Below are 13,640 nucleotides of genomic sequence, written 5' to 3'. Positions count from 1 at the left end.
GTTCAGTCCAGTCCTGCCTCCAGTCCCAAGCCTCATCGTGATGCTCCAGTCCAGTCCAGCCTTGTTCCTAGCTCCAAGTCTTGCCTTGAAGCTCCAGCCAAACCCAGCCTTGTCTTCAGATCTGAGCTTCATCTTGATGCTTCAGCCTCATCTTGCCTAGCCTTTGCGCATCAGCCTAGTCTAGCCTCCACACCTGTTCCAAGGCTTGTGCCTTAAGCCTCTCTTTGCCACGCGTTCTAGCCTTACTGAGTCTTGCAGCCTTGTTAAGAGAATTAGCTGAGTTCTGCCTCACTGTTCTGCCATGATCCGAACCTGCAGCCTTGCCTGGTCATCTTCTACTGCCTGGGTGGTCTTGATTGAACTGCACTGTCTAATCTATTTCAAAGACTTTTGCTGCTGTAAATAGTTGTTGTAAATAAAGAATTTATTAGTAATTCTGCCTGGCTGTCTCATAGTCTGAACAGGACACAATCCTAGAATATGAGCTTTCTTGATCTGCTAATTTAGACCGAACTTTTTGGCTTCTTCCCCCACACCCACCACCACCCTGAGATCTATTTCTTTCCTGCACTGAGTCATACATACAAACCATAGGAACTCTCATTCATGACTTGTGGTACAGTTCAAGAGTCTCAAGTTTCAGAGGAGGAGCCATAGGTTCCTGGCCAGTCCTACTGCTAGGCGCAACAAAGCAACCACTTCTGGTGATGAATGGGCCCTCAAGTACTATCACATTAGCCTGCAGCAGTTGCTTCCTGGAGCCGTCACTTTCCCAGGTCTCAGGAGGGTCCTGCCATTCCACCTGGCTGCCCTGTAGGAATCTCTCTGGAGGGACTCCTCAGACACATTGTGGAATGGGTATGGCATGAAAAGGGAGGACGTTGGAGAGAATGGCAGGGGGTGCTAGAGTTCCTGCATGGTGCAAGCAGAGCACATGCTTTTTGCACAAGCAGTCCCACTCTGGTCCCTGGTTTTCCTAAGTAACAGCCCTGTATGAAACCATCTTAATATAAATAATACTGGGCTATATGGATTAATGGATCAGCTTATTGTATGGTACTCGCCTGTGTTCCTAAAGTGACAATAAAAATATATATATTTCTGTCCTGCATGCATAACTAGGTTTGTTTGGCCTTTGAAGTAGAATTATGACTATCTAGTGACAAATACAATAAAAACAGCTGAAAACTCATAAAAATGCTGTTTAAGTAGTAAACATTTAGCATTTCTTGCTCCTGTTCCTCCAGATTAAGTTTCTTGTCCTTAAGACCAGCGCTTAAGCAACTATACAATTGGCTTATTTTTATCATGGTACCTGACTGCATTTTATTGAGCATTCATTTTTTGAAATGCTGCATTGTGAAAATAGTGTTGCTTTTTCCTGCTTGTTTCTTGATAATTAAAGAGAATTATATCTGTATCAAGCATACTTCTTTAAAATTTGTTACATTGTTAGTAGTGTTAAAAAGTAATATTTGGGTCAATGCTGTGTATGGATTTTTGTAGATTTTCTACTCAGTGAGGCATGCAGTCAATACCTAATTTCTCAGGAGATATACTGCACTCAACGTATCGAGCTTCTTTTAAATACTCTAGGCTCTGCGTACCAAGTGCATAAGACTGGTTTTAATTTGCCATCGTTGATGGACATCAGAGGAGTATGAACTGTCTGAATTAAATTTGTTCCAGTAGGTGTATATCAGGGTGGGATGGAAGGTGAGACAATTCAGGTGCCATCTGTCCTATTCCTTTAACAACTGAATTACAAAACTACTGTTAACAGCTTTACTCTTTTTCTAGAAGAGTGCAAGTCAACATCTCAATAGGCTTTATTAATTTGGGAAAATAGCACTGAAGCATGTTCGTTCATAGCTTAAAATAAGAGCAGGGCAGTTCGATATATGGAGCTTAATATGAATTTCAGACTTGAATTCAAAACCATATTCACTCAGGAAGCAACCACGATGGAGTTGCCTTTGGAACAGTCTCGTGTAGTTTGAGATAAATTTATTATGAGGATTTTTTTTCCTTATATTACTTCTGTCACAGTGCAGCTTACAAAATTAAGACAATAAATAAAATGCAGATTATACACAGATTTTTGGAATGCAAAACAACAACAAAAAGCAGATTAGAACCAGCACAGCTGTTTTTTTAAAAAAAAAAAAAACGCAGAGCAAATTGACTAGATTACTACATTGACTAGACTACTAAATCAAAGTAGAAGCACACTGAATAAATATCATTGTTAAAATATTTAAATACTGCTTTTCTGGGGTGGGGACTGAAAGCAGTTTACATAACAAAATACAGTATAAAAATAACCAATATAATATTAAGACGACAAAAGCTATATAAGGCATTATTAAAATCAATATTGTAAGTCAAAAATGTGAAATTAGAAAAGAATACACTGTAAATGCAAGATGCCTTCACTTATAGGGGATGGTAAGGTAAGAGGAGAAATCTTTTGCAGAATAGCCAACTACTGAAGTGTAACATTTGCTCTGCCAGTCACCAACAGAGAAGCTGTTTTGTCCAGCCTCTTTGATTTTAAAATAAACAGGGATCCAAGAAACATCCTTTGTTGTTGTTCAGTCGTGAAGTCGTGTCTGACCCTTTGTGACCCCATGGACCATAGCACACCAGGCTTCCTGTCCTCCACTGTCTCCCCATCCTAGGTGATAGGAAAATTGTTCTTAATTTAAAATATGGGGATCCACATTTTTCTCTTGGCTTCATTGCAGACTGAATCGGTAACGCAGAATTTATGATTCTGTGAACATGATGCAATTGAATGAGATGGGCAGATCATTTAGGTGATTTTCATGGTGGTGATGTAACATATTTTTGAAGAAGATCTCGCCAGGCTAGCCAGACTGTATTGGTATCTGATCCAACCTGATACTGTGATGTTGTTGCAGTAGGGAAGCTGGCTGTGAAGGAGTAACATCTGCCCAGCATTCCCCACTATACAGTAAATTGGGTTTGGGGGAAAAGATGTTTTTATTTTTTGGCTTAGAGTGGAGAATTGCTGAATCTGTTACAAGGACCTCTTCTTGTACATGAACAGCCTGATCAGTGTACTGTTCCTTGGAATTCCTTCTCTGGATCTCCCTCTGCAACTGTGGGTAGGATTTTCTAGCAGTGATATCAGAAGTTTGATGTGCTTTCAGTGCCAAGGAAATATTAAAATAAGCATGCCTCATGTTGTTCTATTTACTATTTTTATCTTGAGCCTATTTGCTTAGGCTTTTGCTTTTAAATTACTTTTATGTAATTTTCTCTTTTAGTCATGCAAACAAGATGTAATTTAAAAATAAATAATTGTATTTTATGATTTTTAAAAAAAAAATTATCTTTAGAGAACTGATTTCTACTGATCACAAGGATAATTGTGTGCCATTCAAAAACGTATTATAGAATGTTTTGCATATTGCTTCTTGCAGATAAACAAGCTTCATACGTAATATCAGTTTTGTATATCACAATTGTTTCTCTAGTTCTGTAAAGAAACTGATATCTGCTTGGTCACAGACAAAACCATGGCATGGTCCTGAAGAAGGATTTATAATAAGTAGGATCTACCCTTCCTCTTTCTAGGCCAGACCTTGATCCATGTAGAAAAATGCTTACAGACTAATGTCATCAGAAGGATTACTAGGGTATTTTAAAGTTGTTGCCAAGCTCCTTTTCCCCACTTCTACCTGAGGCTGCACCTCATTCCATGCAGTGGTTGCACCATTTCTGAAACTGTTGCCAACATCAGATTGTTGCAGATTGGAACAGCTGGAATTCAGGGAATGGGGCATGTGTTAAACTCCTAGTTCAATCCCTGGCATCTAAGATGAAAGAAAAGTAGAATTGAAATTACTTCTGCTATAGGTACTGTAGGGTTGTTAGCAGTAGGGTAAATGTAACAGTGGCTTGGAGGCTTCCAGCCCACTTTTTTCTCAAGGTACTTGGGGATTGCCTTGCGGTCTTGGATAATTCACTGGTTGCCCATTCCACTCCACAGTGTGTGGTAAAATCTCATTTCTCTCTTTAGCAGTGTGTATTTCATGTTTCCGGATGGGGAGGAGTAAAGAGTAAATTTAATACAGTTTTTATACATAAAGCATTTTAGGTGTGTTTGCTTTTTGAAACTTGCAGAAAACCATTATGAAGAAGCAACTGATGTTCGTGCATGACACTGAAGCTTTACTTTCTTTCCCCTTTTCAGCTGTTGAGGCTAAAACCTGGCTCACCTAGAGCAAGCAAACCACTTTGAAGATACAGCATAATTTTTTTAGGCATGCAATCAATAGAGTGTACACTAGGCTCCCAGAAAAGCATTGGCAGCTTGTTGGGCAGCCTGAGCAAAGGCAGAAGCAGAGCTTATACACCCCTGGCCTACTACATTGCAAAGGCAAGACAAAGAAAAAGGCAGACACGGTGGAAATTAAAGCTTGATGTTGGAGTGTTTTTGATAAACCCATCCACATGACCTTATTATTTATCCCTTCCTACTAAGTCAGCATGCTAGCCATACTATCTCTGAAATATGGTCAGGGAATAGACGCAATTTGGTTTACTGGGCCACAGGTTCCTGACTGATCCTTCCCTCTTTCGCCACTCAGGGTCAATGTTTTCACAACTGCACTTTAAGCAGTTCACACATAAGTGGGAGAGGGGGCATCTCATAGATTTGGTAGTGACTGCAGTACACTTGTGTTAGGTTGGAGTCCCTTTTATTACCACACACCTGCTCCTTTCCAAGCATCACTCCAGAGCCAAATTTGGATTTCCACAATTTTACCAGGCAACCTATACACACCAAAGCACTGGAAAATTGAAAGCTAAAGTTCTCAGCATGCTAAATTCGTTGCCACTAAAGTTTGCATTTGCATGTGTTAACCACAGTATGTACCCTCTCCTTTCTTGAAACCCTTTTCGTTAATGAGAAATGCTGTCATCAAGTCTGTGCCTGAAATTCTGTCCTCCCCTTTACACTGCTGATTGCTGGCTCTTTTGTGCTGGCCATCACACTCCTCTAAGGCAGTGTTTCTCAACCTTGGCAACTTTAAGACGTGTGGATGTGTTCACACATCTTAAAGTTGCCGAGGTTGAGAAACATTGCTCTAAGGAACCTACTTCTTGTTTTAACATTACAACATGCAACAGAATTGGTTCAGCTGCAATAGTTGCACTTCTGTAAAACAGTTATTGTGTTACTTTTATGTGAAAAAGGTAAAAGGGGTTTATAAAATGTAGAAATTTAAAATGTACCATCTATACTGTTAAACAACTACCGCATAAAAATACTTATTTAGCTTAGTAGAATTATTCATGAAAACAAGACCACTCCCCAAAGGGAAAGTTGACAGAACAGACAAAAATATTTTATGTTTTATACTTCTAAAATAATTTAAAAATAATGTTTTGGGAAAAAACTATTGGTCTTTTAAAAATACAGTACCTATTTTTCATAGTTCCAGTTGAGGAATCCTACTTGCCTACAGAAAGTGATTATAACCTGATTCTAAATGAAAGTTGGCTTGTTAGCAAAATATAGGCTTACAAAAATGTTAGATTATAGAGAGAAACATTGGGCTTTTCAGACATGAAATTATCCAAATTGTCATTTTGTTTATGACATCTTAAAAATGATGTAATATGTTATTTTGTCCTCTTATATACACAGAATTATCTTTTCTTAAGAATAAAAATGGGGAGCTCCAGTAATTCAGTTTTTGCACATTTTACTGGTCTTTTTTCCAATATCAGCATTATGGTTATTTGTCAGTATTTCCATTTAACCTCACAATGTGAAGAAAAGCAGGATAACAACAGTGCAATCACCTTGGCATATAATATGGTACATAATATACTTAGGAATGATTTTTTTTTCCATGAAGAGAGAAACTTAATTCAAGATAAAAAACTGACAACATTCTGTGCACTCTAACTTTCTATTTGATATTAAATCAGCTTAATTAGGTCTTGTTCCTTATCTTTGATAGTACTCATTTTTAGTATGTATATCTTACCAGAGTTGGACTGAATACAGGAAATAGCAAACCATTTTCTTTCTCCTGGAGACCAGAGAATTTAGAAAACATGCTAATTTCAAAAATAATGTGACTGTATAGGTTAACATAAATATAAAAGTAGCAAAGAAAAATAGGCTTGTAAATCTAAAACTTGGAAAATCAAAAATACTTTTGGTATTGCTGCCTATCTACAGAACTGGACAAATTAGGCACTCTAATGTTTCACTTTTGAAGCTACAGAAGACTAAATGACTGGACATTTACTCTGGACTAAATATAATGTGACACTTTCCTTTGATGATAGATGATGAGTACTATTTCCATAATTCTGACACTCTTCTCTAGGAGATCAGCTATAGTTTCTCCATGTCTGCAATGTGTTTTTGATTAATATTTTGAGAACTGTGAAGTGATTGTGTTAGGATAGCACTTGTAGACATGAATGGGAATAATTTGTCAAATTTCACTATTGGAATTCAACTAAAATACTACAGAAGAATGCTATATGTTGAAGCTTGATTTTGCTTGTTTTAATACCAGAAACAGTGCTTTTGGATTTGGACAGAATGAAAGCTAGCATAGGATAAAAACGACCCTCAAAACGATTAGATGGCATCCTGCTAGATTGAAGAGTCTTTCATAATCCAGTAGTCGAGCAGCAGTTAATATAGAGAGAACATGCAAGAATTTATGTGCTTTCATCATAACAGAGAAAGCTGTGCATGTGTGTGCGGTAATGGATTGAGTTCTATTAGAACTAGACTTTGAAGAAGTCACATTTTATAATTAAATATTCAGGGGTGTCTCTAGAAATTTCTTTAATGAAAGTTCATAATACACTTGTTGGGTCAACGATGGGTGCATCCTCTGTGGGTCATCCATCCTTTCCTGAATCTAAACTCTCAGATTCGTAGTGCAGAATGGAGATGGAGTTAGAAAGAACTTTTCCCAATATAGGACTTCCAGATAACTTGGATTATAAATCCTGTCATCTCTACCAGGCATGATTTTCTGATTTCTGTAGTGTTAATTATTCTCCCCCATTTGTTATTGCAAATTTGAGAACATGTTTTGAATATATGCACAATACAAGTACAGAATCCTGTCTTTTGTTTAGAAAATCTTAGAAAAAAAGATTTTTACATTCTGTTTTGTGTGCGTGTGTGTATGTTCCTTCTCTTGCAACTCATGAGTCATAATATCTCGATTTTTAGTTTGTCTATCTTGAATGAAGTGTTTAGATGTACCTTGCTAGAAAGAGCCAGTGAGAAACTTACATATGTTTAAGACAGGTTGTTGTTTATACTAGCTGTGCTACTACATGCTACATACCTTGAATAGCTTGGAAATAAAGCTAGATTTAAATTGAATGAACAGCTTCAGTCAAAAAGAGCCAAGGGATTTATGATTTCAAGCTATATGAAAGCGTTCCTGTTTCTTTGTGCAGATGTTGCAGCTCAAGTTGTAAGCCCACTAGAGGGCACTATTGTCATGCTATCGGTCATCAAGCAGCTCTGGTTTAGTGGAGCAGGAAAGGCCATCACTGTTTAGTCTGCTCTCGAAGGGTCTCGGCATGACCAATGTGGACCCCATGGACTTCCTGGAACATGTGTTAGCAATTTAGGAGCAGACATTTATTTCTTTGTTTTACTGCCTGGCTCTTGGAGAAAGTGTCGGTGCCGGGTTATGGGCTGTCTGGATCATGTCAGAGGCCACAGGGATCAAGTTCATGTGACGGGGCAAGAGAAGGGATGGAGGAGGTGAGGAAGCTGCCCCTCCCCAGGAGCAACAAATTGTTGCCTGGCTGTGGACTGCAGCCAAAAGGCAGGCCATTTGGAGTTCTTGGGACAGCTGAAAAAACACGGCATAATTCTGCCTGATTCTCTCTCTTGCTGGACTATTGCATTAAGTTACTAGTTTTTATTTTTTTTTAAAAGGTGGTGGTGATGTGGACACTAGCTCAATGATAATTTCTCTTTCCTCCTTCAAATTCCCTATTTAGCACCTTCCAGAAGAGGGGACCTTGAAATCCTGGGCTACTGTATGTTGCAGTGGATGTGTGGAAGTCTACCCTGGGAGCAGAGTTTGAAGTATCCCAGTGCTGTGCAGGCTGCAAAAACAAAGTAAAAAAAGTGTTATTTATTTAATTACATGTTCTGCCCTATAACTCTATAGATGAGGACAGGTTAAAAGGATGTGATATATAGTGGGAAAATGTGTGTGAGGTCATCTTTGTAATGAATCAATTCCCCCTCCCCCCGAAAAACCAGCAAATCAAAGAAGAACAGGGAAACCTAGATATAGATGTATGGAATAAAATACCTTTTTGGATGGAAAGCATTGGCCCCTAAGTTACATTTCTGAAATAATTACAAGAATACAATCCACGTTAACTGTGCATATTGCTCTTATTTTAATTTCCATATTTGATTCAGTTCTATAAAATCCATGGAGGGCAAGCTACTTATTGCTGGGGGAGTTGGGTTGTTTCCTTCTCCTCTTTTGTATTGTCTGTGCTAAGGACAGCAGCTGGCAATTCTAATGAAGGTGACAGTAGAAGGGTGCTAAGCTGCCAGGAGGATCACAGATGAGCCCTTTCCTTCTTGAGAAAAAGCACAAGATTTCTGCCATTGTTGCTCTACCAACAAGAGCATGTGGGCCAGACTGTCCTTTGGGCAGATGATAACAGTAGCGCATTCCCAATAACTGGGATGGGCAAAGAGGGATTTTTTGTTTTGCTTGTGTTAGGCTCCAGGATTAATCCCCAATGAATTAATTTTTCTTGAATAATCTCAGCCTAGAGAACTCCTCTAAAAAGTCTCAGAGAGTTGACATTCAGTCTAATTTTGCTGTAAAGCTGCTCTATATATTCATCCACTCTTGGATCCCACTTATTCTCCAAGGAATATATTCTTATGAAACTTTTAAAACTTATTCTCCAAGGATGGTGGCTTACATGCTGTCAGAACAATATTGTGAGATGGCTAGTTCTAAGCACCCCATCGCTTAAGTTTGTCCGCCCTAATTCCAATACACTGTCCCCTACGCTGCAGTGTGTATCTCTTTAATTTAAATAGATGCAACCAGGCTGAACAGTGTTGCTTTTCCTGGCATTTTGGTTACCCACGGCCAAATGTTGGAATTGTTTTTAAGCCTGTGTTACATACAGTTCTGCATCTGACTTTCAGGAGACAGAACTCTGTGAAGAAAAGAGAGCTCCCTGTGCACTTTATGATGCATGCTTTTATTTGCTGCTGCCTTATTATGAGACTAAGAATGTAGTATCTTACTGTTTGGAATTTTTAAAATACAATCTAACCTTGGGAATAATTTTGCACCAAAGTCTCATTGAATACAACTGGACAATTATTAGTTGCAACTACAGTATTCTATTTATTCCAGAGACTTTGTCTCTATAATTATCTTTAACTTGACTGGAACCCATGTTTGCATGTGGCTTTGACTGAATATTGACTAACAAAAGACGTTGTTGGTAAGTTATTGTAAGTTTTATTTCTAAGGTCTCGACACTTTGCTTTTTAACGTTGGTTTCATTGTTGCCATTTATTCAAATTTTTTTTAAAGAGTATTTTCAGAAAGGCCATTCATAAGTGTGAAAAACAAAATAAAACTGGAATTCCACCTGTTTTCCTCCCTGAAAGCACATAATTAGCCCCAGCAAAATGTAGAGCTTCTTTGCTCTTACTGGTGGGACCTAAGTAAGTGAATTATTGGGCCCCACACAGCCGGTTCCTTGGAACATAGAACACCAGCTATGCTGCAATGAAGTGTTACAAGTAGCGAAGGCAGCAAACTTTTAAATAGGACAAGTCACAACAGAGGTACACAATAGGGATAGCTTGCTCTGAAGAAATCAATCTGCACATTCAGTTTGGCACTGGCTCTCTGCAGAGAAAGGGAGGGAGGTTAGCCTGCAGGCTGCAGATAATACAGATTACATCTGTAAATGTTGACTTTGTACAGTATTGTTTAATATTTTCCCCTTTAGAACTTTTGATCGTTACAATTCCCCACAACCTGCCTCTTAGGCAATTCAGTATTCAGTCAATGTAATCCTTAATTTTTTTTTTATTAATTCTACACTCAAAGAGTTAACCCCATGAAAGGGTCTCCTTCCCAACAGCCCCCTTACCATATATACACACATATACACCCTGCAAGATTTTGTGTTTTGTGCTAAAAAAATTTAAAAATTAAAATGTTTAATTCTTACCTTGACCGCTGATACTAATGTGTATTGAAGGACAAATGATCTCCCATGCTTTTAAATGCTACTTGGTAGCCCTGTTCAGATGATATGCTTCTGAGTGATAGGGTAGAGGAGGTAGCATGCTGTGCAAACACCTTTATCCAAACACGTGAGCAATCAGCTAATCCAGAAGGTCTTGGGCTCTTGATATTTAATGCCAGGTGTTCTGTGACTTCAGTTTCCATGCTCTTGGGGCTGGTTTGAGTAACACTTGTGAATTCATGGCCTGCATGATGGCCATGGGCTTGTCCTAGGTAATCTCTGGCCCAGTACATGTAAGAGGGCACAATTGATGCCTCACCTTCATCACAGAGCAGATAGATGGTGATCTGAATATGAAGGGCATCTCTATCAGCCCTTTCCTATGGTTAGATGACTCCTTAGTACAGATGAAATTGATTGTCACCTATAAACCCCCGTAGAGCATTCAGAGCAAATTTAGATGGTCCACCTGAGGCCCATATGGATCTGAGTAATTTCCAGCAGGCACTTGAGGATTTTCCCAAGGATCTTGCAAGCCATTCTGTTATGTGCCTCATTAGCCACTGGCAACAAGGGGTGATATAGATGCTTGACAGGATTGCTGCAAAGTAGCCCCTCTCTGTTGGCCAACCTAGGATGGCCCCTTGGTTTTCTGAAGGGCTCTGGGAAATGAAATAACTGAAGAAATGCCTACAGTGATGGTGGAGGAAGACAGAAGGTGAATCTAATTGAGCACAAGAATGAGTTACATTTGAGCTGATTCCTTGACAAGGGAGGCAAAGCATATTTAACTTTTCCTCCCTTATTGCTTTGGTAAGTTGTTGTCCAGCAGTCCTGTTTCAGATGGCCAATTCCCATCTGGCCACTGTGGTAGTTTAGCATAGCATTTTGTTCCGTAAATTTTGTTCCAAAATCTTGGCTCCGCAAGGGCAGAGTGTGTTGTAGTGACTGGGGCAATATCTAGCCTTGTTATCTGGGATTAGTTTTGGCTTGTGAACTCTGATGAAGTAGATAGTGTGCTCTCAAAGCTGTCCCTGGCCACTTGTGGGCTTGGTCCCTGCCCTCCTGGCTTTTTAAGGAACCCAGCAAGTAAAAGCTTAATATGTTACGTGAAAGCGACTGATAAATCTTTAACTGGCCTGGTGAAGCATATTGTGTGAACCCAGCCAGTGTTTTGTGTAAACTTTTAGATGCTGGGATAAGGAATGCTGGATAAATGAAAGTGGAGGCATATTAGGAGACTGAGAGTTCTAGTCCCACCTTAGGCATGAAAGCCGGCTGGGTGACCTTGGGCCAGTCACTCTCTCTCAGCTCAACTCACCTCACAGGGTTGCTGTTGTGGGGAAAATAGGGGGAAGGTGTATTAGGTACATTCGCCACTTTGAGTTATTTATAAAAATAATAAAGATGGGATAGAAAATAAAATAAATATCTGATTCTTGAGATTCCCTGCCAACCCAAAAGGGAGGACTTTGTACTGAAATGAACCCAGTGGACAATTAAAAGCGGTTTTCCACTCATCTCCAGCTCGTATGCGGATGCGGAAATAGGCTTCACGAAGATCGAGCTTGGAGAAAATCTTGCCCTTAGACAAGTGAGCTAACATGTTCCAGTGAAATGGGTTGCCGCCCCCCCCCCCGCCGTTGAACCATCCAACTGTATAAAGATCAAAGGCTGCCAGAGGGGGAAGCTAGGCAGGTCCAAAGCAGCAACCAAATCAGGGTGAATTAGACACCTGGAACACCCAGAGTCAACTAAAGCCCAGACCTCTGTAGTCTTTGTGTGGGAGCCCAATTTCACTTTTACTGCTAAAGTGGGACAGTCAGCACTCACCATAGCATCCTCGCGCCCATCCTCCTCCACCTGCCCGCAGGCGCTCTTCATGGCAGGTGGCTGGCGTTTTAGAGTCATCTTCAGCCTCCCCCAAGAAGTGGAATACTTCCTCATTGTCGGCTGCCCCCTTGGCTGCTGTCATCCACCGTGAGGGAGGGGGGCGATTTGGCCGGCAGCTTGCCCGCTCGATCTCCAGCCTTGGCTTTTGGGCAATCAGCTGCTCGATGCCCTTCCTTTCCGCATCGGAGACACTGACCCCTCGCATAGCGCCGATCTCTCTCCTCTTCCCAGGCTCTATAGCCTGGCCGGGCAGCAGTTGAGGCACTTCGGGGTCCCCTCATGGTGGCTGGTGATTTTTCAGGTCGTCTGGTTTGCATGAAGGTATGCTGGGCGTGCTCAGCCTTGCCGGCCAGACAGATCCATTCATACAATGACTCTGGGTCGTCTCTACACAACGCCCATCGTAGGACGTCCTGGTTGAGTCCCTCTTTAAACCGTTCTATTAAGGTTGACTGAGACCAGTCGGGGATTTTCGCAGCTAAAGCCTTAAACTCCAGGGCGTAATCAGCTACAGACAGCTGGCCCTGGGTGAGATCCTTCAGCGCCTTCTTAGCTCTTGCCTTGGCCAGAGGATCCTCAAAATGCAGCTTTAACGCCCTCATAAAGTCCTCGAAATACTCAAGTTCAGGGGAGTCAGCCTCACTTAATTGAACATACCAGTCAGCCACTTGACCCTTTAACTTGGTGGCAATGGCAGTTATCATAGCCTCTTCGGAAGGGAAGTATGCTCCAAACTGCCTCATGTAACTTTTAGCATTGGTTAGAAAGAAAGATAACTTGGTTGGATCCCCATCAAACTTGACAGAAAAGTCTTTCACCCCCACTCCTGTTGGAGCGGAACCGGCGGCTGCTTGAGTGTTTGGGCCCCAGGTTACAGTAGTTGTCGCTCTGCAGGGTGGAGATTCATCCCGGAGCCGTCTCCAGCCCCACTCTGCTGGCAGTCCGGATGGGAGGATGGGGGATGGTTGTGTGAAGCTGGGACCTCCGTCGTGCCTCCCCTGCCCCCCCAAAGATAGACACAGGTTTCTTAACATGTACTCCATCGATTCTATTTTGGCCTCCACCACTCTTAGCCTTTCAGGGGTTTGAGATTCCTCCCTCCCTCGCGTGTTAGGCTCTCTCTCCGTTGATACCGTGGTAGATTCTACGTCTGGGGTCAGCGGGAAGCGATGCTTCCAGGACGCCTGGGACGTCCCTGGCTGGGGTTCTCCCACTGCATCCCAGGTGATCAACTCTGTGGGCGATTCACTGGGTGCCGGTTGCTCTGGTTCTCCCCCATCGTTAGATTCCCACCTCAGGGCTGGAACTCGAATCCTGCCGGAAATCTGAAGGTTCTGGGGTGAGGCTCAGTTCTCGCTCTTGACCGTCGACTCAGGCATCAAGCTAGCCGGCTCCTCAAGTCCCCCGGTCGTGAGCTTGGACTCGGCCATTGTAAACTATTTTCCCTCACAAGAAACTGATCT

At 41.2% G+C, this 13,640-nt stretch overlaps 1 protein-coding gene across 3 annotated transcripts in view; it reads left to right on the top strand.

Annotated features, from left to right (window-relative positions):
* VRK2 (VRK serine/threonine kinase 2) overlaps nt 1–13,640 on the top strand; it is a 70,287-nt gene that overhangs the window by 34,997 nt on the left and 21,650 nt on the right. For all 3 annotated transcript variants that reach the window (XM_063301204.1, XM_063301212.1, XM_063301196.1), the window contains one exon: nt 8,035–8,155. In XM_063301204.1, the coding sequence (XP_063157274.1) occupies nt 8,035–8,155 (121 nt within the window). The remainder of the gene's footprint in view (nt 1–8,034; nt 8,156–13,640) is intronic.

This window comes from Candoia aspera, chromosome 1 (assembly GCF_035149785.1).
Source record: "Candoia aspera isolate rCanAsp1 chromosome 1, rCanAsp1.hap2, whole genome shotgun sequence".
In the NCBI taxonomy this organism is placed as follows: domain Eukaryota; kingdom Metazoa; phylum Chordata; class Lepidosauria; order Squamata; family Boidae; genus Candoia; species Candoia aspera.
This window is presented reverse-complemented; position numbering and strand designations above follow the sequence as displayed.